General features: G+C 39.0%; 1 protein-coding gene across 1 annotated transcript in view; it reads left to right on the top strand.

The window, feature by feature from the left end:
• Window positions 1–27324, top strand: part of GRAMD1C (GRAM domain containing 1C) — a 95745-nt gene that overhangs the window by 4440 nt on the left and 63981 nt on the right. The window contains exon 2 of the mRNA XM_063111377.1: window positions 1272–1421. Coding sequence (XP_062967447.1) covers window positions 1272–1421 — 150 coding nt within the window. The remainder of the gene's footprint in view (window positions 1–1271; window positions 1422–27324) is intronic.

Genomic DNA, 27324 nt, shown 5'->3' with positions numbered 1-27324 from the left:
ACTCTTTCATGAGCCACCACACAATGGACCCAAATCTTGCAGAGTGTAATCATTTCCTTGTGCACTCTATAGATTGAGAGCCAATGCATGGGTGAGACTGTTACAGAAGGGTGTCGCCAAGGAAACTCAGTCACTCAGAGAGGGCGGAGAAGAAAGGTTTATTAAGCCAGCTGACTCAGGGAGATTAGAATTCCAAAGCCCGAGTCCTGTTTACAGAGGGGACTAAGCTTTTATACTTTCCTTGGGTAGGTAAGCAGCAAGCATTTCTGTGGGCTTTTTTGCCTGTCTTTAGGCAGAGTCCCCCATATCAGGGGTCTTAAGCAAGTGGTTACTTTGGGTAAGGGACTGATAGCAGCTGGTCCAACCATTTTACAGTTGGGCACAACAACAAGAAGCGTGGTCAAGGAGCGAGACAGTTTCCAAACAGTGGGTATGTGGTTTTGAGTAAGGGTCTTTATCACACCTGGGTGCAAGGGCAGGAAGTGTGGTTACTTGAGGAGGGGTCTGCTTTAGAGAGCAACTCTGTCTCTCATCTACTCAGGAAAGAGGTAGCAGTCTGTGGTTTTTTGCTAACACAAGAACAAGCTTGTGACCACAGAGCTACAGAGTTCAAAAATGCATTTAGCTGTTTAACCCTTAACACACTCCAGATAAAACTTACATACAGGCAAATATTAGTTAACACAATTAAATCAAAGGTAAAAACAAGGATTTAAAGGAGTGGGAAGGACAAGGAATCTAGCCATTACAAGACATCTGATTCATTCATTTTAACTCCATTGTTTGTATAAATCAGAGCTTATTTACTACTTTCTCTATCAATGGGCAGTGAGGTTATTTCCACTTTCTTAGTATTACAAACATCCTTGACTCCATGTGCTCATTAAGTTGCTGGGTTGTAGCATGTGCCCATCTTAGTCCCTACTGGGTGCTGCAAATTGTTCTCTGAAGTGGTTGTACCAAGTGACACTCCCATTACATAGTATTTTTACTGTTTAATTGTTCCTCTAGCAGACTGAACTTCTGGAGACTAAGGATTTTGTTTTATTCACTTTTGCATCCCTGTGCTACCTAAATTACCTAACAATAGTTGGAAAATATTTGTTGCATGTTTAAATGTATGAATTATAGAAGCAAAAACATATTGATTACTGTCTTCTAAAAGTTTAAATATAGACCTTTTAAAATTAATTTATATGTTTGAACATTAAATCTTTTAAAAATGGGCAATTCTCAGTAAGTAATTTAAATTGCTTGATATTTGTTTCTAGGTAATAAATGAAGGGGATTCAAGTCTTGCCACCAACTTACAGGAGGAAGTAGAGGAAAATCCTAGTACAATTGTGGATGAGAATAATACAGTGTCAGCTAAAAAACAGGGACCAAATTTACATAACTGGAGTGGTGACTGGAGCTTTTGGGTAATATATTTTCTTTTTTATATCTTCATTTTAATCTTGAACAAAAAATTTTTTTAAGTGTACAGTAATTAATATAGTATTTTCTTATTAGCTTCTAGATTTTAGATGTTTAGGTTTTAGTCGAGTCCTAAATACGTTTCTGATTATGGTATCCTTTGACCACTAGAATGCACTGTTGTCTGGTTTGAGGGAGAAGAATTATCTGTTTCAATTTCCTTGTGAGAAGACTACACCACAGAGTCATATTCCACTGACATTGTTGCTCACTCTATTGGCAGGAAACTAACATACAGAAACCACATTTCTAAGTGATACTGAGAAACCAGCTAGTTTATATAATTTTGATTTAAAAAATTAGTTCCTGTGCCTAGAGGAAGTTTTTACAATGTTTGACCTATAGTGTATAATGACTGTAGGGTGAGTTTTAAAGTACATATTCTGTCTGCACTGTGCTTGCTTGGTTGTACAACTTGGATATGCTTCAGGTTTCCACAGTGTAAAATAATACTGCTTGCTGATTAGGCATATTGAGATCTTAGTCTTTTTGTAAGAATGATGTTTCTCTTACCAAGTCAATGCTAACATTTATTGTATTAAAAGGACTCATTCTGAATCTAGCAATTTCTATTAGAGTTATGAGCCATTTGATAGAATCTGGTATAATATAAATGAAATTTATATAAGATTATAAGTCATGTATAGTTCCAATATAAGTTCGTTAGAAAGTTGATCTTTTGAAGATTAGGTATAATTGGTAGCATATTTTCTTATAATTTTAGAGTGGACTAAAAAAAGATATAATATTAACAGGTTATAAGGATTAGTACAGGTAGCATCATTCTTTTTTTTTATTATTATTAAGATAATACTTTTTTTTTATTATGCCTATTTTGGGGTTTCAACATTGAGATATGTTGATCGAATCAATATTTCTAGCATATATATTGTCACAAATTGTAATTATTCTTTATGCCCCTTGTCCAATCCCTCCTCATCCCCCTTCCTCTCCCCCTCCCCCCTCTGATTACCCTAGGTTTCTTCTCTCCCTCTGAAAGAATAATGGTTACTTTGTTGATTTGCTGCCCAAATGGTCTGTCCAGTGCTGAGAGGCGTGATCAGGTCCCCCAATACTATCATAGAGCAGATGTCTCTTCCGTCACTATGAAATGAGCTCTGTGGAGACAGACATCCTCCTCCTTTCTTTTCCTCTGCTGATGACTCACCTTATGTCAACTCACTCCAGTGGCTGGTGGACCATCTGTCCAGTGGTTGTGGCATCTAGCCGCCTTCACGGCAGCCATGGTTATCGTGGTGGCTGTGGTGGGCCACCCACATGGAGGAGATGTTTTTGGCCTGCTTTGTGGTGCTGGCAGTGTGCCTGGTTGTGGAAGAGTGTCTGATCCCCAGTTCCATGCCCAGGTCCCCGAGTGGGTCCTGAGGTGCTGGCATGGTGTGCCTGGTTGTGGGATGGCGGTCCAATCCCTTTCTCCTTGCCCTGGATCCCCGGGTGGGCCCTGAGGCCCTGGCACAGGGTGCCTGGTTGTGGGAGGGAGGCTCCGGTCGCAGGCTCCATACCCCGGGTCCCCAGGTGGGCCTTGAGGTGCTGGCATGGGGTGCCTGGTTGTGGGAGGGAGTCTGGTCCCCTTCTCTATGCCTTGGGTCCACAGGCTGACCTGAAGCACTGGTGCGATGTGCCTAGTTGGGGGGGGGGGGTCCGGTCCCCTTCTCCAGGCCCCGGGTCCCAGGGCAGGCCCCAAGGAGCTGGCACAGGGTGTCTGGTTGTGGGAGGAGGGTCCTGTCTCCAGCCCCATATCCTGGGACCCCTTGTGGGCCCCAGGGCGCTGGCACAGGGTGCCTGGTTCTGGAAGGGGGGTCTGGTCCCCAGCTCCATACCCTGGGTCCCTGGGCTGGCCCCGAGGTTCTTGCATGGGGTGCCTGGTTGTGAGAGGTGGGTTTGGTCCCCTTCTCCATTCCCCAGGTCCCAGCATGGGTACCAAGGCACTGGTGTGGTGTGCCTGGTTGTGGGAGGGAGTTCCGGTCCCCTTCTCCTTCCCCCGGGTCCCTGAGCAGGCCCTGAAGCATTGGCATGGGGTGCCTGGTTGTGGGAAGGGGGTCTAGTCCTCTTCTCCATGTCCTGGGTCCCTGGGCGGGCCCCAAGGCACTGGCACGGTGTGCCTGGTTGTGGGAGGGAGGTTTGGTCCCCTTCTGCATGCTTCGGGCCCCTGGGTGGGCCCTGATGCACTGACCTGGTTGTGGAAGGGTGGGTCTGGTCCCAGCTCCTTACCCTGTGTCTCTGGGCAGGCCCCGAGGTGCTGGCATGGTGAGCCTGGTTGTGGGGGGGGCGTCTGGTCCCCTTTTCCATGCCCTGCGTCTCAAGGAAGGCGCTGAGGCACTAGCATGGAGTGCCTGGTTGTGGGAGGGGGTCCTGACCTCGGCTCCGTACCCTGGGTCCCTGGGTGGGCCCTGGGGCGCTGGCACAGGGTGCCTGGTTGTGGGATGGGGGTCTTGTCCCCGTCTCCATGCCCCAGGTCCCCGGGCAGGCCCCAAGGCACTGGTACAGTGTGCCTGGTTGTGGGAGAGGGGGGTCCGGTCTCCTTCTCCACACCTCAGGACCCTGGGCAGGGCCCTGATTCGCTGTCCCAGAGTGCCTGGTTGTGGGGGGGGTCCGGTCCCCTTCTCCATGCCCTGGGTCCCAGGGCAGGCACCGAGGTGCTGACACGGGGTCCCTGGTTGTGGGAGTGGGATTCAGTCCCTGGCTCCATACCCCAGGTCCCTGTGTGGGCCACGGAGTGTTGGCACGGGGTGCCTGGTTATGGGAGGGGGGTCTGGGCCCCTTCTCCATGCCCCGGGTCCCAGCACAGGCCCCAAGGTGCTGGCGCAGTGTACCTGGTTGTAGGAGGGGGGTCCAGTCCCCTTCTCCACACCCCGGGTCCCTGGGCAGGCCCTGAGGTGCTGGCATGGTGTGCCTGGTTGTGGGAGGAGGTCTGGTCCCTTTCTCCAGGCCCCAGGTCCCAGGGCAGGTAGCGTCATTCTGTTCATAATTAACTTTGGAATGTTATTGAATATTAATATGGCTAATAGGTTCTGACCTCCTTTTAAGAAATTTAACATCGTAAGTTTTTTTGAACCATGTCCTAAGGAAACTATTTAATTGATAAGACATATACCAAAATGACAACACATCCCAAAAATCATGCCATCGATACTGACTATATTATTTTTGGTCACATTTAGAAAAGGTTTATTACTTGTAGTGTTCTGACACTTCTGTACTGTGATTTTTATAGCTTATGTAATAGATTGGGAATCTTCACAGGTCCTAGAGCTATCTACAGGGCTAAGCAGTTACTGTGGTTACTCTTGGCAATCTTAGAGAGAGAAAAAGTAATGTAGGAAAAGGAAAAAGCAAGAGAATGAGAGAATTTTAAAATAGAAGGAGAAAAAAAGAGATGATATGTGTTATAGATGCTTACTACTCAAAGTATAGTTTGTGGGGCCAGCAGACTTAGCATAATCTGCCAGCTGATTAGAAATGCAAAATCTTGGGCCCAACCTCAGACCTACTGGATCAGAATCTTCATTTTTCTGGAGATTTCCAGGGGATTTGCATGTACATTAATGTTTGAGAAACACTGGTTTAGTGTGTCGAAGGTCTACTTTGGCTCAGTTTGGGTACTTCAGCTTATTGCAAACACATTCTTTTAAGGAATTTTTATATGAATTAATGTAGAACAGATTTAAAAGCAAATACAACATCTCAGAAGTTTTAGAGACTTTTCTAGAGGTCATTTACCCAGAAACCAGAACTATCAAGAACTCAGAAGCAAACAGAAGCAAACAGACGAACAAAAAGACCGTGCTTGGCTAAATCAGAGTTCATGCACATGTATCTAGTAATAAGAGAATTCCTCAAATCTTCATTTGGAGTTTCTTTAATATATTTTCACTATATTTTTTATATGCTTAAGTAAGTTGAATAGGATGCTGGAGATAGGGTAATTACTTGATAGTAACACATGGACAGCAGCACAAAATGACAGCAGAGTCTCAAAAATTATCAACCTGGGCCTCTTAATGTGGAGGCTAAGGTCTGTTCAGTTAAGTGGGCTCTTGCTCTAATACAGTACTATAACTGATAGAAATGGTGTTTAAGAAGTCTGGAAAATAAATAATTCATTTTTCTTTGCCATTTAAAATCCATCTGTTTCTAGCACTGACTCTACCATGTTTCTGTATTCATTTTTTCTCCCTGCAATAAAGTAGGAATTGAATGAATACCATATAATGGAGTTCAAGAGGGATCCAAAATTAACATAAGGAAGACCAGTAGCATAGCAGGAAAATATTCATGAGGCACATGACCTGGTGTTTAAGCAAATAATTAAGAATTTGAGAGCAATTTCAGTGGAACATCCAAGGAATCTGGAGTTATGCCTTTTCGCTTTAGGAAGATTTCTACCAAAAGGATTGATAACTTTTTACAGTTTTAGTATTTAAACAGTTAAGCTCTAGGGATTTGGAAAATTCACTAATGTAGAATAACTCAGATGTTCTGGCCTGGCTAATTTAGAGGGCAGCATGATATAGTTGAACAAATTGGAGATCGGGAACAAAACATCTGGAATAGTGGGTCTGCTCTCTCTCTGGTGATTTCACTGTGTGGTGATCTTGAATATGTCGTATAACCTGTCTGACCTCAGTTACCTCACCTATAAAATTAGAGATTAGGTCACGGTATTACCATACTGATGTGTCTTTTATCAGTAGTAACCTCGTGCTGTTTAAGAGATTGGTTAATTAGTGTCTTCCTGATGGTAAGACTTTAATATAAAGGAGTATGGTTGACAGTGAGATCAACAGCTTCAGATTTTCTATTTCAATCCTGTAATCTAAAGACAGGAAACTTAATCGTTGTATTTGTTTTATTTTTATTTAAAAATTAAAATATTTAATCCTAGTGTGTGGAAAATGAGTTTTATTATTAACTTTTACATACTAATGAAACAATAAAAATGATGTGGAATGAAGAAATGAGATTTAAAATAAAGTTAATAGCAAATAAATATTTGTGATTTTGCCCTTTAACTGTTAGTAAAAATACATAGCAAAAGAAAAAGAAAATCCAAACAAAAAAGTTTTTTTCTTCTTGAGTAAAATAATGGTATATTCTATGTGGATTAAGGTCCCAGAGGAAAAGCAGAGATCTGCAGCAGATGCATTTATTTAGTGCAACTTCTCTTAGTGATGTAGAGTTAGCAACTATTGGAAGTAGAAAAAAGCCTTTGAGATTTTCTGTTACGTGTGTTTAGAAGATGACATATTTAACTGGATTTTTTGATAGATGTAATAGTGCTGTAGATAAGATATTTGATATTAAGTATTCTTTTGTACTTTGGTATTTCATTAATATTAGTAATGAAAAATGAAAATATTTGTTATTTGTATATACTTATTTCCTTAATAGCTGATTTAGTTGATAATGGTATTTTTAAAAGTAAAGGGATTCATAAAGCTTTCTGAATTGTGTAACTAAAACTTAATTTGTTCAAAAGTTCTATATGTGTTTTTCTTTGAATAATTGTGTATTTGAAAATCTTGACAAACATGTGGAATGAGGAAGATATGAAATCTCAGATTCCTCAGGTCTTTGATTTAGGAAGGGAAATAGAAAAAAATGATGGAGTAGGAGAATTTTAAAAGAGATTAAAGTTCTAACTGATTATTTTGTTTGTTTGTTTTAAAACATTTTAAGAAAAAAAAGTCTAGATTTTAAAACATTATTTACATGTATACAGATATTAACCAGTATACATCTGTTTTAATAGAAAATACTTAGATTTGAGTTTTTCTAGGTCATAATCAAGTTATCTTTAGTTGTTCAAGAAATCAGAAGATTTGGTTCTGTACTTTATCATTGACTTATAGAATGATCATAGTCATGTTATTCACAGGTAAGTTTTTCTACTCGTAACTTGGGGATAAAACTCGCCACAAAGCTGATTTATAGGTACATTATGAGGATTAATGTACTGTAAAAAATTTTTTTAAAAGCCCAGGAGGGTTAATTAGTGTGTTTGTAACATACTTTGGCAGCTTTGGAGAAGAGGTTTCTTATAATCATGTTGTCCTCCATGACAACATATCTTAGATTTATTTATTCAAGTTAGATATTTCGGACTTTCACTTTGGTGACCAATAAAAAAGAATAAACTCATTTTCCAATTTATGTTGGATTAAAAAAACACATTTTATCCAATTTGAAAAATTTCAAGTCTAGGTAGATACTGTTTGATAAACGCAGATATATTTTAACAGTTTTAGATTTAATTACAAAGAAATAGAAACCAATACTTCTGGCAATATGGGGAGGGGACTGTTTAACTTAAATGCTCTTCTGTTAAAAGTACTTAGAAATGATGGATAAAATATTATAAACTTTCTTTTTTATAATGCTCACAAAATAGTAAGGGAAACACCTTAGGGCTAAAAAGAAGAGGGAACTGATTACTAGAGTTGTAAGCACGTGAGGCAGCCCTGAGGAGTTTGCTCCAGCTTTAATGGCCACCCAGGGAATAGGATAGGAAGTGATGCCTTGGAGCTGTATGAGTTGGAACTGAGAACTCTTTATAAAGCCATGACTCCTGAAGAGTTATACCCTCTGTGAAATGTAGACTAGGAGAAAAATTCACCTACATCTGCTGGTTGAAGACAAGGAAGCTTGTCTGTCTAAACCTGGGCTTGGGGTAGGGCGGGGGAAGTTTCTCCTGAGAATACATTACTATAGTTCATCTCTCATGAAGTTTTGAGGCCTGAATTTAATACTCTATGAGTGAGCAGAAGGCGATGAAGTAAATAGCATATTAGACCCTCCAAAATTTCAGGTAATGAAACCACCAAATAGAGACTACAAAAGTCATGATATTATTGAAGACTTAATAGAAGGAATTAAACGTATGGTCAACAGATAGGAAATTCTCAAAAACACCAAGCAGATTTGAAAAACGACCAAATACAACTTCTAGAAATGAAAAATATTGTCATTGAAAATAATAATTAAAAAATGGCAGTGGATATGGGAAATAGCAGCTAAAGAGAGATCAGTAAACTGGTATTGCAGGAGCCAAGGGAAGACTTCCCCTTCAAACACCTGAAGGTTTTCTGAAAAATCAACTGATAAATGCAGATTAATAGGGAAAAAAGGCTTGACAAATTTATTTGATCATAGTTTTACTTGACACAGGAGCCTTCAGAATGAAGACCCAAAGATGTAGGGAAAAGTGTCCATTTTATGCTTAGGTTCTATGAAGCAAGGAGAGCCAGGTACAAATGTGATTGGAGGAGAAAAGTATGATCTAATGCTGATAGACTGAGTGGGGAAACCCAGCAAGTCCTGACTGTTCAGATTCTTCTTGGCCTCTCTGTGTAGTATTCCTTCCTCCAGGGTATGGACCAGGATCCTTTCTGGAATAGGGGTCTTATCACCTACAGTCAGACAAGATAGATCCAAGAAGTTCTTTATGGCCAGCTCCAAGACAGAAGTTGGGGAGAGGATAGATTAGTGTATAATTTTAGTTTTTATATCTGGCTTTGGGGATAAGAGTTTCTAGTTTCTATGACCTGCCTCAGGGAAGAGGGTTCTAGTTCCTGAGGCTGAGAGACAGGAGGGCAGGAGAAGGTCAGAGGAAAACTTTGCTTTATAGGTTGCTTCTGAGGCCTTCACTTTGGAGTATTGCTTTTCTGAACCCCAACATTATATATATGAGGAAATTACTCAGATTGTATCACTGGGAGATAAAGACAGAAAGTGTGAAACAGAATGATTTAAGATATAAGGGTGTAGTGGATTGAATTATGTACCCCCAAAACTCATTGAAGCTTGAATTGTGTTCCCCAAGTTTGATGTATTAGAAACTTGGCTCCCACTGTGATTGTTAAGAGGGTGAGAAATCCTATTATGGTAATTGAAAGGTGGGGCCTTGAAGAGGTGATTGGATTGTAGTAGGACCATGCTGTAGTGAAGATTAAAAATGGTGGTTCTGAGGGCTATAAAAGAAGAGAAGAGTCTGTCTTTCTCTCTCTCTGCTCTCTCTGCTTCCACCATCTTGCAATGTGAGACCCCTGGGTCACTGCTGCCACTACCAGATGGACTTTGGAATTCCAAGCCTCAGAAACTGTAAGCAATAAATGTTTTTTTTTTTTTTTTATAAATCACCCAGTTCCATGTATTTTGTTATAAGCAACAAAAGTGGATACACATAATACAAAGGGGAATAGTAGAGAAATCCATTATGAATCTAACAAGAACTTTAGAAGATGAACATAGAGAAATGAACAAGAGGCAATATTCAAAGAGAATGTGCATGAAAAATTTCCATGCTAGGTGAGAGACTTCTTTAGAATCAGGAAATGCACTGAGTTTCTCACAGGATAAATTAAAGAGTATGTGAGCAGAGACTTTATTATCTTAGTGGCAAAGGTAGATATACATGAATTAATTATTAATTAATTAATTATTAATTCATTTATTTGGGTGTCTAATGCAACAGAAGTTCTAAGTGAACAGGATAGTATCTCTACTACCCAGGTGCTGACAGTCCAGAATGGGAGATGAATAGGACAGTAGTCTCCCCTTATCTGTGGTTTTGCTTTCCTCAGTTTTGGTTATCCATGGTCCACTGCAGTCTGAAAATATTACACGGAAAATTCCAGAAATAAACAATTCATTAATTTAAAATTGTGTACCATTCTGAGTAGTGTGATGAAATCTTGTGTTTTCCCGTCCTGTCTTGCCCTGGACTAAAACATCCCTTTGTTCAGTGTATCCACTCTATATATGCTCCCTGCCTGTTAGTCACTTAGTAGCCTTCTAAGTTATCAGATCAATTGTCATAGTATTACAGTGCTTGTGTTCAGGTAACCCTTAATTTACTTGATAATGGTTCCAAAGCACAAGAGTAGTGATGCTGGCAATTCAGATATGCCAAAGAGAAGCCATAAAGTGCTTCCTTTAAGTGAAAAGGTGACCTTGGCATTTCTTGGCTAGGATTCGGTACTATCTGTGGTTTCAGGCATCCACTGGGGGTCTTGAAACATATCCCCTGCAGATAAGAGGTGGGGGTGGGGGAGGGAGCTACAGTGTACAGTTAAGCATATGTGTAATATTATGTCAGGTAATGATAGAAGCTATGAAAACAATAAAAGAATGTAAGAGAATAGAAAATCACATGGGTGGGAATAATATTTTTAATTAGGATGGTCAGGAAAAGCTTCTCCGCGCAGGTGCCATTTGAGAGAGCCTTAGATGGTAGGGTTGGGGGAGAGTAAAAGAACACAAGTGACTCGTGGGTAAGGGGAGTGTGTTCTCTGGAAAGGCTCTGAGGTAGGAATGATATTGGCCTGCTTGACAAATAGCTTGCTTCAGTGAGTGAGGGAAAGAGAAAGATCAAGGATAATGATTCTTAAGGTTCTGTTCAGTGCAACTGTATACATGGAAATGCCATTTAGGAGAACAAAAAGACTGGGAGAGAAGTCGGTTTGGGGAGTTGGGGAAATCAAGAGTTTTTTTTTCTAATGAAGTTGGAGATGCATATTTGATATACGTGTAGAAAGATCTAGTATGCTGTTGAATATATAACCTGAATCTCGGGGAGAGGCTGAAGCTGGAAGTAAATTTGGGAATCTTTTTGTATGGATGGTATTTAAAGACAGATTTATAAAGACTGGATAGGATCACTTAGGAAGAAAATATGAATAAAGTGTACTCTCCAATATTTAGAGCTTCAGGTGGAGGAGCAGGAACTAGCAAAAGAAACAGAGATTTGGCTAATGAGATAGAAGAAAATCTTAAGAAGTATGTTGTCCTCAAAGGCAAGTGAAGGAAGTCTTTCAAGCACAAAGAGACCTACCATGGTAGGTCCAGTAAGGAGAGACCTGAGAGTTGGTCATTGTATTTGTAAGATGGGGTTGTTAAGGACATTGAAAAATATAATTTGGAGGCAAAAACCTGACTCAAGTACCAGGTTTTGGACTGTTGTCCTAATCTTCCTTTGTAAAATTTGACTTATAATTGTCCTGAGAAATAAAGGGCCAAAGGAAGAAAATTCATAGTTCATTAAAAACATATATATTTATTTAAAGATGACCACATCAACATGAAAAAATCTATTGGTGTAAAAAGCATGACTACTAAGAAATTACTTTACTGAAAAATTAACATATTTAATAGATGATGTATAGAATATAGAAAATAACTGAAACAGTGATATGTTACTGAAATGTTTATTGAAACTTCGTCTGAAGGATAGCTCTTTGATTATTTAATGCAAAGAGAAATCTAAATAGCACATAAAAACCAAATAATACAAACAGTTCTAACTTGGCATTCTCGATCTGACTTTCCAAAAAGCTATTTCTTAAATATGAGATTTAAACTTAAAACCATGACACTGATCCCATGAGCTACATGGGAGAGTGAGTTTCTATTACCCTAGTCACACTTTGCTCAGTAATTAAAGGATTTTAGTTGCATTATTTCTCTGTAGAACATATTAATGAGTAGTAAAATGGGCTAAAGTTAGGTAGTTGAAATGAGGGGGGAAAAGAGGGTGTGGACTCTGAATTGACTTCTGAATCAGCTTTAAAAGCATTTAAAACATTTTACCTCTATTTACATAGAATTAATATATTTATTCTAATTCTACCAACCTGTTCTTTTACTGTTTTTTTTTTAACTTTTAGTTTTAGATAATTGTAGATTCACATGCAGTTTTAATAAATAACAGAGTTGCCTTTAAACAGTTTTCCCCAGTAGTAACAATTGTAGTACAATATCACAACAAAGGTAGTGACATTGATAAAATCAGGATACAGAACATTTCCATCACAACAGGAATTCCTTATGTTGTCCTTTTGTAGACATTGCCACTTTGTTCTTGCACCCACCCTTTTACTTAATTCTTGGCAACCACTAATATGTTCTCCGTTTTTATAATTATCTCATTTCAAGAATGTTATATGAATGGAATCACACAGTATGTGACCTTTTGTATTGGTTATTTTCACTCAGTGTAACTTCGTGTAGATCTGTCCAGGATTTGTGTCTACCAATAGCTCATTCCTTTTTATTGCTGAATAGTATTTCATTGTATGTATCATGGTTTAACCATTCACTTATTGAAAAACATTTGGGCTGTTTCCAGGTTTGGGGTATGATGAACAAAGCTGCAATAAACATTCATTTACATGTTTTTGTATAAACATAAGTTTTCCCCTCTGGGATAAATGCCCAGGAATGCAGTTGCTGGATCATCTGATAGTTGCATGCTTATTTAAGAAACTGCCAAACTATTTTCTAGAGTTGGTGCACCATTTTACATTCTCACCAGCAACGTGTAAGTGATCCAGTTTCTCTGCACTCTTGACTCTTTGCTGAGTGTTTTCCATGAAAATTTAGAGTAATCTCGTCTATATTTACAAAAAATCTTGCTGGTATGAGTATTTTGAGAGAAATTGCATTAAACCTCTGTATCTTTGGGCAGGATTAACATCTTTACTACTCTGAGTCTTCCAATGCATGAACATGGTTTGACTGCATTTATTTAAGTCTCTTGATTTCTTTCATCAGTGTTTTATAGCATACATGTCCTTTACATATTTTGTTAGTGTCACACCTGTGTGTTTGTTTTTGAGCTATTGTAAATGGTATTGTATTTTTTTCAGTGTTCATGTATTCACTGCTAGTATATAGATATATAGTTGATTTTACCATGATTTTAGTATATTTTGTATCCTACAACCCTGCTGAACTCACTTGTTGCTTCTAGGTCTTTGTTTTTGTTTTGTAGATACCTTGGAATTTTCTATTTAAACAATCATGTATGTAAACAGTGGTTTTATTTCTCCATTTCTGATCTTTATACATTTTCTTTCTTTTTTTCTTTACCCTGTTGCACTGGTGAGAACTTCCATTGCTGTGTTGTTAAGAGTGGTGAGAGTAAACATTCTTGCCTTTTTCCTAATCTTAGGTGGAAACATTGTCTTTCACAATTAAAGTATTTTTTAAAACTGTAGATATTTTGTAGATGCTCTTTATCAAGTTGAGGAAGTTTCCTTGTATTCCTATTTTTCTGACAGTTTTTACCACAAATAGACATTGAATTTTGTCAAATATCATTTCTATGTCAAGTGATATGATCATATGATTTTTTTCTTTTTTAGCATGTTAATATGGTGGATTATATTGATTTTTTAAATATCAAACCAGCCTTCAATTTCTGGAATAAACTCCACTTGGTCATGTTGTGTAACTCTTGTTATATATTGCTGAATTATATTAATATTTTGTTAAGGATTTTTACATCTGTATTCACGAGGGATATTGTTCTGTAATCTTTTTTTTTTTTGTAATGTCTTTATCTTGTTTTGGTATTAGGGTAATACTAGCTTTACAAAATGAATTGGGAAGTGTTCTTGTATTAGTCAATTTTTTGTTCCTTACAACAGAATACCTGAAACTAGGTAATATGTAAAGAAGTGAGATTTATTTCTTAGTTTTGGAGGCTGGGAAGTCCAAGGTGCAGGGGCACATCTGGTGAGGGCCTTTTTCTTGGTATGGAGTCTCTACAGAGTCATGTGGTGACCCAGGGTGTCACATGGCAAGGAGTGTGACAAGCACTTGAACGTGCTCACTTGCTCTCTTTATAAAGCCACCAGTCTGCTCCATGCTAACCCATTAACCCATTAGTCCACGAATGGATTAATCCATTCATGAGGGCATAGTCCTCAGATCCAATCACCTCTTAAGGCCCTACCTTTCAAATACCATAGTAGAATTTCCCACCCTCTTAATACTGTTACAGTGGGGATCAAGTTTCCAACACATGAACTTTTGGAGTACACATTCAACCCATAGCAGCTCTTTTCTATTGTTTTTTTGGAAGAGATTGCATATAATTAGTGTTAATTTTTTAAGTATTTTATAGGATTTTTCCAGTGAAACCATCTGGGTTTGGAAATTTCTTTCTTGGGGAATTTTAAATTGTGAATTCAGTTTCCTTAATGATTGTAGGTATACTCAGATTATCGATTTCATACTGAGTGAGTTGTGGTAGTTGTGTTTTTTAAGAAATCAGTTCATTTCATCTAAGTTGTATTTATATGTGTAGAGTTGTTCATAGTATTCCCTCATTTCATTTTGAGGTCTGTAAGGTCTGCAGTGCTATCCTGTTTTATTCCTAATATTGGTAATTTGTGCGTTCTCTTTTTCTTTGTCAGTCTTACTAGAGGTTTGTCAATTTTAATTATCTTTAAAGAATTATCTCTTTGTTTCATTGGTATTCTCTATTGTTTTTGTGTTTCAGTTTCAGCAATTTCTGGTCTTTGTTATTTAGTTAGTTTTGCTTGCTTTTGATTTATTTTACTCTTCCTCTTCTAAATTCTCGAGTTGGGTAAGTAGGTGATTTATTTCAGAGATTTTTTTTAGTGTGGGCATTTAGTGCTATAAATTTCTCTCTCAGCTTTAGCTGTGTCCCACAAATTTTGATATATTGTATTTTCATCTTCATAAGATCAATGTATTTTTTTATTTCCTTGAGACTATTTCTTTGACCCATGGATTATCTAGAAGCGTGTTGTTTAGTTTCCAAGTGTTTGGAGATTTAGTGCTATCTTTCTGTTATTGATTTCTAGTTTGATTCCATTGTGGTCAGATAACACATGCTGTATGTTTTAAATTTTTAAGAATTTGTTGACGTATGGCTGAGCATATGATCTATCTTGGTATATGTTCCAAGATAGTTGATATTATCAGCTTTCAATATTTTGCTAATGTTATGCATTTGAAATACACCTTAGAGAACCTAGATGGAATAGATACATTTCTACAAAATACACAAAATACTGAAACTGACTCAGGAAGAAATAGAAAATCTGAATAGACCCGTGACAAGGCAAGAGATTGAATTGGTAAAAAAACCCAAAAAAACCCTCCCCTCATAAAAAACCCAAATCTCCAAACCCAAACAACAACAACTATAACAAGAAACTTGTTACAAAGAAAAGCTCAGAACCGGATGGCTTCATTGGTGTATTCTACCAAATGTTTGAAGAAGAATTAACATAAATTCTTCAAAAACTCTTTAAAAATCAGAAAAGGAGGCAACACTTCCCAAATGATTCTGTGAGGCTAGTATTCCCCTGATTCTGAAACCAAAATTAATTGTAATTCTGTACAGTTGCAGTGAACAGCCTTCAAATGAAATTAAGAAAACAATTGCATTTACAGTAGCATCAAAAGAATAAAATATTTAGAAATAAATTTAACAAAAGATGTGTAATATTTGTGCACCAAAAACTGCAAAATGTCATTGAAATAAATTTAAAAAGACATAAATAAATGGAAAGACATCCATGTGCATGGATGGGAAGACTTAATATTGTTAGGATGGCAATACTCCTCAAATTGATCTACAGATTTAGTGTCATCCTATCAAAAACCAAACTGACTTTTTCATAGAAACTGACAAGCAGAATCTAAGTTCCTATGGAAATGCAAAGGACCAGAATGGTCAAAATAATCTTGAAAAAGAATGAAGTTGGAAGATGCACACTTCATGATTTCAAAGCTTACTACAAACCTACTGTAATCAAGATAGTGTGCATAGGCATCAGACTAGATTTGTATATTAATGGAATAGAATCCAGAGTCCAGAATACTTCCTTAAATTAATGATCAATTGATTTTTGAGAAGGATGCCAAAATAATTTAATGGGGGGAAAATAGTCTTTTCAACAAATGGTTCTGGAACAACTAGATGTACACATGCAAGAGAATGAATTTGGACTTCTCCTTCACATATTATACAGAAATTAACTCAAAATGGATCATAGACCTGAATGTAAGAGTTAAAACTATATAACTCTTAGAGGAAAACGTAGGTATAAATCTTTATGACCACTGGATTAGGCAGCAGTTTCTTAGATGTGACATCAAAATCTATAGTGGCAAAAGAAAAAATAGGTAAACTGAAATTCATTAAAATTAAAAACAGCTGTGCTTCAAGGAATCCATTAAGAAAGTGAAAAGATAAGCCACAGAATATGAGAATATATATGCATATCAAGTATCTAAGGTACTAGTACTGGAATACATAAAGAACTCTTATAGCTCAATAATAAAATGAGAAATGACAATAGCCCAATTAAAAATGGGCAAGGGCTGGCCGGTTAGCTCAGTTGGTTAGAGCATGGTGTTATACCACCAAGGTCAAGGGTTTAGATCCTCATACCAGCCAGTCCCCCGCCTCCCCGCAAAAAGGCAAAACTTGAATAGACATTTCTCCAAAGATATACAAATTGTCCAAAAACACATGAAGGGCCGGCCCCGTGGCTCACTCGGGAGAGTTCAGCGTTGGTAGCTCTGAGGCCACGGGTTTGGATCCTATACAGGGATGGCCAGTGCGCTCACTGGCTGAGTGTGGTGCAGACAATACCAAGCCAAGGGTTATGATCCCCTTACCAGTCCAAAAAAAAACCCCAAAAAAACCGCATGAAAAGATGTTCAACATCAATAGTTATTAGGTAAGGGCCGGCCTGTGGCTCACTCGGGAGAGTGCGATGCTGATAACACCAAGGCCATGGGTTCGGATCCTATATAGGGATGGCCGGTTAGCTCACTGGCTGAGCGTGGTGCTGACAACACCAAGCCAAGGGTTGAGATCCCCTTACTGGTCATCTTTAAAAAAAAAAAAAAAAAGTTATTAGGTAAATGCAAATCAAAACTACAACAGGATGCCGTTTTACACCCACTAGGATGGCTATAATAAAAAAGATAGACATTAAGTGTTGGTGAGGACTGAAGAAATTGGAACTCTCATACATTGCTGGGGGGAATGTAGAATGCTGCAGCCAATTTAGAAAATAGTTTGGCAGTTCCTCAAAATGTTAGATGTAGAATTACCATATGACCCAGCAATTCTATCCTTAGATATATACTCAAGAGAATTTAAACATGCTCACATAAAAACTTGTACACTAATGTTCATAGCAGCATTATTCATAATAAGCAAAAAGTCAAAACAGCCCAAATGTTAATCAACAGGTGAATGCATAGATAAAATCTATGTATTCATACAATGGAATATTATTCATCGATAAACTGAAATGAAGTAATGATTCATACTACAACATGGATGAACCTTGAATACATAATGCTAAGTGATTGAATACAGGCACAAAGGGTCACAGTAGTACATGGTTCCATTAATATGAAATTTCCAGAATAAGCAAATCTATAGTGACAGAAAGTAACTTAGTGGTTGATAGGGCCTGGTTGGAGGGGGAAATGGAGAGTGACTAGTAATGGGTAGGGTTTCTTTATGGCTTTATAAAAGTTTTCTGGAATTATATAATGGTGATAGTTGCACAGCTTTGTGAGTATACCAAAACCACCGAACTGTAAATTGCAGAAGGGTGAATTTTACAGTATATGAATTATATCTCAATTTTTAAAAGTGAGTGCCTTGTTGGTTTGGAACTCTGAGTGAATATTTTCTTTCGCACCTAATGGGTAGTGCTTTGGGAGATAGGGGCTCTATGGACAGATTCATTATCTGTCTTCTAGTTTGATTTAGCCAATTTGGTAAACTCAAGTAATCACTAATTCTATGCATCAGTATTTTTTGTTTCTTTTTATTCTGGATCCATGGTAGATATGCTGTTCCTTAGGCTCCTGAAGTAAGCGTAACCATGTGACTATTTTTTGTCAATGAAATGTGAACAAAATGCTATTTGTCATTTCCTGGTGGAAGCCCTTAAGAGGTGGTACACTATTTGCCACCTTTCTCTCTCCATATGGTGGAACCTTTATTAGCATATATCTCTGTGTTAGGACATTGTGGAGCTGATCCTTCAGCCAACCCATAAAGAATGTGTAGTATGAGTGAGAAAAAAAACATTGTTATTGTAAGCACTGAGATTTTGGGATTGTTTATTACCATTGTATAACTTACCCTGTTTTGACTGATGTGCCACATTAATTTGCCCATTGTTTTACTTTCCCTTATTCCAATCCTCTATCAAAACTCATTTCAAAAATCCGCTTGTGAGGCTACTGAGTGTGCCACACATAATGAATGACTGAGACTCTCCAGATCATTTTTGATTAGATGCCAACTGTTAGGATTTTTGGACTGCAATATGTTGGTTTATTGAATTTTACTATATTTACATGTGTAAATATGCACAAAAAGTGTTGAAATCACTTAGAGTGAGAAGACTGTTACTTTTGAAAATGATTTTAGAGAACTATGAGAAAAGAAGAAATTGGAATCTTTAAAGACAGACACTTAAAATGCTTAAAGTTTTAAAATTTTTATTGCTTCAAATATTGCATCTACCTCATTCTCTCCTCTCCTGGGACTTCAGTTACATATGTGTTAGATATTCTTAGTCTCTTATCCTTTATTCTCTATATTCCATCATTTTTGTAGAAACATTTTGAGTCTTACAGTTATGTCTTTTTCCAGAGAGAATTTTCATATACAGCTGTCAGGCAATATGGGATTGCTGTATTCCATTTTTAAGGATTCAGATGATTTGAAGCTGGACTCTAGTTCTTGTGTTGTTCATAGAGAACATACTTTATATAGTTTCAGTCCTCTTAAATTTATTGAAACTTCTTTTGTGGCCTAGCATATGGTCTTTTTTTGGAGAATGTTCCATGTGTGTTTGAAAAAAATGTGTATTCTGCAGTCGTTGAATAGAGTGTTTTATAAATGCCAGTGAGGTGTAGTTGGTAGATGGGTAATGTTGTTCAAACCTTCTATATCCCTGCTGATTTTCTGTCTAGTCCTTCTATTAATTATTGAGAATAGGATGTTGATATCTCTATTTATGTTGAATGGTCCGTTCTTTCAGTTCTGTCAGTTTTTGCTTCATGCGTTGTGGGGCTCTGTTGTTAGTTGTGTATACATTTATGATTTTTGTATTTTCCTTATAAATTGACCCTTTTATCATTATGAAATCTCTCTCTTCGTCTAGTAATATTTCTTGTTATAAAGTATATTTCAGCTGATAGTAATATAACCACTCAAATTCTTTCTCTCTCTCTCTCTCTCTCTTTTTTTTTTTTTTTGGTGGCTGTCTGGTACAGGGATATGAACCTCTTACTTTGGTGTTATCAACACTGTGCTCTAACCAACTGCACTCTAACCAGCCAGTCCTCAAATTTTCTTTTCATTACTGTTTGTATGGTGAATCTTTTTCTCATCCTTTTACTTTCAACTCCTTTGTGTTTTTGCAACTAAGTTGTGTGTCACTTGTAGACAACATTTAGTTGGTTCTATTTTTGTCCAGTTTGACAATCTGTGTCCACATATATTTAATGTAGTTATAATATGGTTGGATTCACAAATAGCCATTTTTCTATTTGTTTTCTATATGTTTCACATGTTTTTTGTTCTTTTGTTCCCCCTTTATTTCTTTTTTTCTATGTCAAATATTTTTTAGGGTATCTGTATTAGTCCGTTTCTGTTGCAGATAACAAAGTACCTGGAACTGAATAATTTAGGAGAAAACAAAATCTATTGCTTACAGTTTCAGAGGCTGGGAAGTCCAATGTACAGGGAACACATCTGGTGAAGGCCTTGGTGATGCTGACAGTGACACAGGGGTCTCAAATGGCAGAATGGCAGAGCAGAGAGAGACTCTCTCATGCCCTCCCTTTAAAGCCCTCAGACTACACCCATGACCACCATTAAACCATTCACTATGGGAGGGTCCTCACAATCTTTTTTTTTTTTTTTTTTTTTTTTTAAATTTTATTTTGTCGATATACATTGTAGCTGATTATTGCTCCCCATCACCAAGACCTCCCTCCCTTCTCCCTCCCCCCCTCCCCCACAACAATGTCCTTTCTGTTTGCTTGTCGTATCAACTTCAAATAATTGTGGTTGTTATATCTTCTCCCCCCCCCCCCCGGTTTTTGTGTGTGTGTGTGTGTGTGTGTGTGTGTGTGTGTGTGTGTGTGTGTGAATTTATATATTAATTTTTAGCTCCCACCAATAAGTGAGAACATGTGGTATTTCTCTTTCTGTGCCTGACTTGTTTCACTTAATATAATTCTCTCAAGGTCCATCCATGTTGTTGCAAATGGCAGTATTTCATTCGTTTTTATAGCTGAGTAGTATTCCACTGTGTAGATGTACCACATTTTCCGTATCCACTCATCTGATGATGGGCATTTGGGCTGGTTCCAACTCTTGGCTATTGTAAAGAGTGCTGCGATAAACATTGGGGAACAGGTATACCTTCGACTTGATGATTTCCATTCCTCTGGGTATATTCCCAACAGTGGGATAGCTGGGTCGTATGGTAGATCTATCTGCAATTGTTTGAGGAAGCTCCATACCATTTTCCATAGAGGCTGCACCATTTTGCAGTCCCACCAACAATGTATGAGAGTTCCTTTTTCTCCGCAGCCTCGCCAGCATTTATCGTTCAGAGTCTTTTGGATTTTAGCCATCCTAACTGGGGTTAGATGGTATCTCAATGTGGTTTTGATTTGCATTTCCCGGATGCTGAGTGATGTTGAGCATTTTTTCATATGTCTGTTGGCCATTTGTATATCTTCCTTAGAGAAATGCCTACTTAGCTCTTTTGCCCATTTTTTAATTGGGTTGCTTGTTTTCTTCTTGTAAAGTTGTTTGAGTTCCTTATATATTCTGGATATTAATCCTTTGTCAGATGTATATTTTGCAAATATTTTCTCCCACTCTGTTGGTTGTCTTTTAACTCTGTTAATTGTTTCTTTTGCTGTGCAGAAGCTTTTTAGTTTGATATAATCCCATTTGTTTATTTTTCCTTTGGTTGCCCGTGCTTTTGGTGTCGTATTCATGAAGTCTGTGCCCAGTCCTATTTCCTGAAGTGTTTCTCCTATGTTTTCTTTAAGAAGTTTTATTGTTTCAGGGTGTATATTTAAATCCTTAATCCATTTTGAGTTGATTTTAGTATACGGTGAGAGGTATGGATCTAGTTTCATTCTCCTGCATATGGATATCCAGTTCTCCCAGCACCATTTGCTGAAGAGGCAGTCCCTTCCCCAGTGAATAGGCTTGGTGCCTTTGTCAAAGATCAGCTGGCAGTAAGTGTGTGGGTTGATTTCTGGATTCTCTATTCTATTCCATTGGTCAGTGTGTCTATTTTTATGCCAGTACCATACTGTTTTGGTTATTATAGCTGTGTAGTATAGCTTAAAGTCAGGTAGTGTTATGGCTCCAGCTTTATTTTTTTTGCTCAGCATTGCTTTGGCTATGCGTGATCTTTTATTGTTCCATATAAATGTCTGAATAGTTTTTTCCATTTCTGAGAAAAATGTCTTTGGAATTTTGATGGGGACTGCATTGAATTTGTATATCACTTTGGGTAGTATGGACATTTTCACTATGTTGATTCTTCCAATCCAAGAGCATGGAATATCTTTCCATCTTCTTGTATCCTCTCTAATTTCTCTCAGCAGTGGTTTGTAGTTCTCATTATAGAGATTTTTCACCTCCTTGGTTAACTCAATTCCTAAGTATTTTATTTTTTTGGTGGCTATTGTAAATGGGCAGGCTTTCTTGATTTCTCGTTCTGCATGTTCACTATTGGAGAAAAGAAATGCTACTGATTTTTGTGTGTTGATTTTGTATCCTGCTACTGTGCTGAAATCATTTATCAATTCCAACAGTTTTTTTGTAGAGGTTTTAGGCTGTTCGATATATAGGATCATGTCATCTGCAAACAGGGACAGTTTGACTTCATCTTTTCCGATCTGGATGCCCTTTATTTCCTTCTCTTCGCTGATTGCTCTGGCTAGTACTTCCAATACTATGTTGAATAGGAGTGGTGAGAGTGGGCATCCTTGTCTCGTTCCTGTTCTTAAAGGAAAAGCTTTCAGCTTTTCCCCATTCAGGATGATATTGGCAGTGGGTTTGGCATATATGGCTTTAATTATGTTGAGATACTTTCCCTCTATACCTAACTTATAGAGGGTCTTTGTCATGAATGAGTGTTGAACTTTATCAAATGCTTTTTCAGCATCTATAGAGATGATCATATGGTCCTTGTGTTTGAGTTTATTAATATGGTGTATCACATTTATTGATTTGCGTATGTTGAACCAACCTTGCATCCCTGGGATGAATCCCACTTGATCGTGATGAATAATTTTTCGTATGTGTTGCTGTATTCTGTTTGCTAGTATTTTAGTGAGGATTTTTGCATCTATATTCATCAAGGATATCGGCCTGTAGTTTTCTTTTTTGGTTATATCTTTACCTGGTTTTGGTATCAGGATGATGTTTGCTTCATAGAATGAGTTTGGGAGATTTGCGTCCGTTTCAATCTTTTGGAATAGTTTGTAAAGAATCGGTGTCAATTCCTCTTTGAATGTTTGTTAAAATTCTGCTGTGAATCCATCTGGTCCTGGGCTTTTCTTTGTTGGGAGCCTTCTGATAACAGCTTCAATCTCCTTTATTGTTATTGGTCTGTTCAAATTTTCTACGTCTTCACGGTTCAGTTTTGGGAGCTTGTGTGTGTCCAGAAATTTATCCATTTCCTCCAGATTTTCAAATTTGTTGGCGTATAGTTGTTTATAGTAGTCTCGAATGATTCCTTGTATTTCAGATGAATCAGTTGTAATATCGCCTTTTTCATTTCTAATTTTTGTTATTTGAGTCTTCTCTCTTCTTTTTTTGTTAGCCATGCTAATGGTTTGTCAATTTTATTTATCTTTTCAAAAAACCAACTTTTTGATTCGTTGATCTTTTTAATTGTTTTTTGGTTTTCAATTTCATTCAGTTCTGCTCTGATCTTAATGATTTCTTTCCGTCTGCTAACTTTAGGTTTGGATTGTTCTTGTTTTTCTAGTTCTTTAAGGTGAAGTGTTAGGTTGTTCACTTGCCATCTTTCTATTCTTCTGAAGTGAGCATTTAATGCAATAAATTTTCCCCTCAATACTGCTTTTGCAGTATCCCACAGGTTTTGGTATGATGTATCATTGTTTTCATTAGATTCAATAAATTTTTTGATTTCCTGCTTGATTTCTTCTTGGACCCATATGTCATTAAGTAGAATGCTGTTTAATTTCCATGTGTTTGTATAGTTTCCAGAGTTTCGTTTGTTATTAATTTCTAGTTTTAATCCATTGTGGTCTGAGAAGATACATAGGATAATTCCAATTTTTTTGAATTTATTGAGACTTGATTTGTGACCTAATATGTGATCTATCCTGGAGAATGATCCATGTGCTGATGAGAAGAATGAATATTCTGAGGTTGTTGGGTGGAATGTTCTGTAGATATCTGCCAATTCCAATTGGTCTAGAGTCTTGTTTAGATCTTGTGTTTCTCTACTGATTCTTTGCCTAGATGATCTGTCTAATATTGACAGTGGGGTGTTCAGGTCCCCTGCTATTATGGTATTAGTGTCTATTTCCTTCTTTAGGTCTAATAGAGTTTGTTTTATAAATCTGGCTGCTCCAACATTGGGTGCATGCATATTTATGATTGTTATGTCTTCTTGATGGATCAGACCTTTTATCATTAAGTAGTGTCCCTCATTGTCTCTTTTTATGGTTTTTAGTTTAAAGTCTATCTTGTCAGATATAAGAATAGCTACTCCAGCTCGTTTTTCTTTTCTGTTTGCATGGTAAATCTTTTTCCATCCTTTCACTCTTAGTCTGTGTGAATCTTTATGGGTGAGGTGGGTCTCTTGTAGGCAGCATATAGTTGGGTCCTGCTTTTTGATCCAGTCAGCCAGTCTGTGTCTTTTAATTGGGGAATTTAAGCCTTTTACATTAAGAGTTGTTATTGAAAGGTGTTGATTTATTCCTAGCATTTTATTGGTTGTTTGGTTGTCTTAGGTTTCTTTTGTTCCTTGCTTTCTGATTTACTGTTTGCTTTCTTTGTTTGGTGGTTCCTTAGTTTGTAGATAGTGTTTTTGTTAGCTTGTTTTCTCTTCATGAATGCCATTTTTATTATACTAGCGGGTTTAGATTTTTCTTGGGTTTTTATGGCAGTGGTAGTTATTTTTCAGGAACCAAACCCAGTACTCCCTTGAGGATTTCTTGTAAGGGTGGTCGTGTGGTAGTGAACTCCCGCAGTTTTTGTTTGTCTGAGAAATATACTATTTGCCCCTCATTTCGGAAGGATAGCCTTGCAGGGTAGACTATTCTTGGCTGGCAATCTTTGTCTTTTAGTATTTTGAATATATCATCCCATTCCTTTCTAGCTTTTAGGGTTTGTGATGAAAAGTCTGAGGTTAACCTGATTGGGGCTCCCTTATAGGTGATTTGACGCTTCTCTCTTGCAGCTTTTAAGATTCTCTCTTTGTCTCTGAGTTTTGCCAATTTGACTATGACATGTCTTGGAGAAGGTCTTTTTGGGTTGAATACGTTTGGAGATCGTTGAGCTTCCTGGATCTGAAGATCTGTGACTTTTCCTATACCTGGGAAGTTTTCTGCCACTATTTTGTTGAATATGTTTTCAATGGAATCTCCATTTTCCTCCCCTTCTGGAATACCCATGACTCGGATATTTGAGCGCTTGAGGTTGTCTGATATCTCTCTCAGATTTTCTTCCATGTCCTTGATTCTTTTTTCTTTCTTTTTGTCTGCTTGTGTTATTTCAAACAGCCCATCTTCAAGTTCAGAGGTTCTCTCTTCAACTTCGACAAGCCTGCTGGTTAAACTCTCCGTTGTGTTTTTTATTTCGCTGAATAACTTCTTCAGTTCAGCAAGTTCTGCTACATTTTTTTTCAGGACATTGATTTCCTTGTACATTTCCTCTTTCAGATCCTGTATACTTTTCCTCATTTCATCATGATGTCTAGCTGAGTTTTCTTGTATCTCATTCAGTTTCCTTAGAATTATCACTCGAAATTCCTTGTCAGTCATTTCAAGGGCTTCTTGTTCTATAGGATCTAGAGTTTGAGATTTATTAACTTTTGGTGGTGTACTTTCTTGATTTTTTGTATTTCTGGTATCTTTTTTTTGGTGTTTATTCATTGTGGCAGGGGGTTGCACAGACCACCGGTTTGAGAATAATGACTAACTAGGATGTTGCTGTGGTTGCCAATTTGGTATGGCTCCCTCCGTGACTGCTCAGTTGGCCTCTAGTGCCTTGTGTGTGTGGTTGCCTCGGGTCTTGGGCTTCTCCGGGGAGCCACCTTTCTGGTCAGCTTGGACTCTGCTGGGCTGCTGGATCATGGGGCGGTACCGCAGGGTGTGTTGTCTCTGCTGAGCTTCCACTTCCCATGCAGGACTTCTCCCTGTTCCGTGCACTCTGGCCCGGGCTGTTGGATCACGCAGTGGTGACCCCACAGGGTGTGTGGTTTCTATCGAGTCTCTGCTTCCCTAGCCGGATGTCTCCCCGCTCTGTGTGCACTGGGCTTGGCTGGGATGTGTCTTCTGCAACCCTCATCTATCAGCTGGGCCTTCAAGACCCTGCTCGGCACCGCCTCACCCAGGAAGTCTACCAGGTTTCTGCTAGGCACAGACGACCGGTCTCTCTGGGTGCCTTTGTAGCACTGTGTAGATCTTTCTCGGGTCTTGTTCACCTTTGTATCCCCCTGGTATAAACCGAGCCTAGCGCCCGCCTGCAGCCTGCTCTCCGGCAGGTTCAAGCAGACCTGGGAACTCTCCTACCACACTATCCCCAACCAGAAATTCGTTAGGCTTTTTTCAAAACTGGTGGCCGCAGAGATGGTATCTGCCTCCCAGTAACAGGAAGCTTACCGGGGGCCAGAGTCCAGGGTGTGGTGGAGTGACAGTCGGCCGCCCGTACTTCCTTGCCCTCCCAACACTGGCCGGGGATGCCCCACGCCACCAGCCCCACCAGAGATCTGGGGAGGGAGTGGGAGAGGAGGCCGGTCCGCAGGCTCCAGAAAGCCCTGCGCCAGGCCAAGCAAGTGGGAGGGCTCAGTGATGGCCGAGCAGGGCGGAGCTGCCCGCACCTGGGAAAATGGAGGCAGCACCGGGGCGGTGAGTGGCCTGGTGGTGCAGGCGGGAGCCAGGTGGGCATCCGCCCCCCGAACAGAGCTGGACCAGGGGGTCACTCACAGTGCTGTGCCAGGTCGGGTGCTCGCTCTCTGTCTCTGGTTTGTCGCCTTCCGTGTTCTCGGCTGCTGCCGCCTCGGGCTGTTCAGTCGCGGCGCGGCTCGGGCGCTCCCAGGAATCTTCTTTAATGCCGGCCTGAAACCTTGAATCCTGAATAGAGCAGCTGGCCGCCTTCAGCGCGGCCCCGGCCTCTGGGGTCCTGGCTGCATCCACAGCAGCCCTGGCGCCATGTTCCCTGTTTCAAGACTCGCTTTTGCAGCTAAGAAACAGTTCTTTTCCTGCTCCACACTTCAAAGCTGTTGCCTGTAAATGAGGCAGCCTCTCCTGCCGGGGGCAAAGTGGTGGTCACCCCCCACGACCGGCCAGCACCAGCAGTCCTCCCTTAAGAGATGGCAAGAGGAAGGTCCACAAGTTTCCCGGCTGCCTGAGGCCCAGTGGCCGCCTTTTCCACCTCAGCTACTCCGCGCCAGCCGCCGCAGCCGCCGCCATCTTGAAACTCTGTGAACTTAGTGAAGCAATTTTCTCTATCACATGCCATTGACTTTTTTAGGTATCAAATCCAGTTAACTTGCAGCATATTCCACATCCAGGTTTCTTCTTGCTGTTTTTCACGGTGCCTTCAAGTGTTCCTCTATTTTTGTGTTTTCTGCTGGTAATCCTGCACCAACTGGGCCGATTGTTGAGCTAGGGCTGGGTCTGGAGCTCCCAGACCCTTCAAGCCGGTTCACAGACTGGGTCACAGACCCTTCATATGCCAGGCTGGATCCCAGACCCCTTCACTCAGGTCTATGAGCTAGGTAACCGGCCAGAAAG

Source organism: Cynocephalus volans, chromosome 1, assembly GCF_027409185.1.
Source record: "Cynocephalus volans isolate mCynVol1 chromosome 1, mCynVol1.pri, whole genome shotgun sequence".
Taxonomy (NCBI): domain Eukaryota; kingdom Metazoa; phylum Chordata; class Mammalia; order Dermoptera; family Cynocephalidae; genus Cynocephalus; species Cynocephalus volans.
Note: the sequence above shows the minus strand (reverse complement) of the source record. Positions and strands in the feature narration are given on the sequence as shown.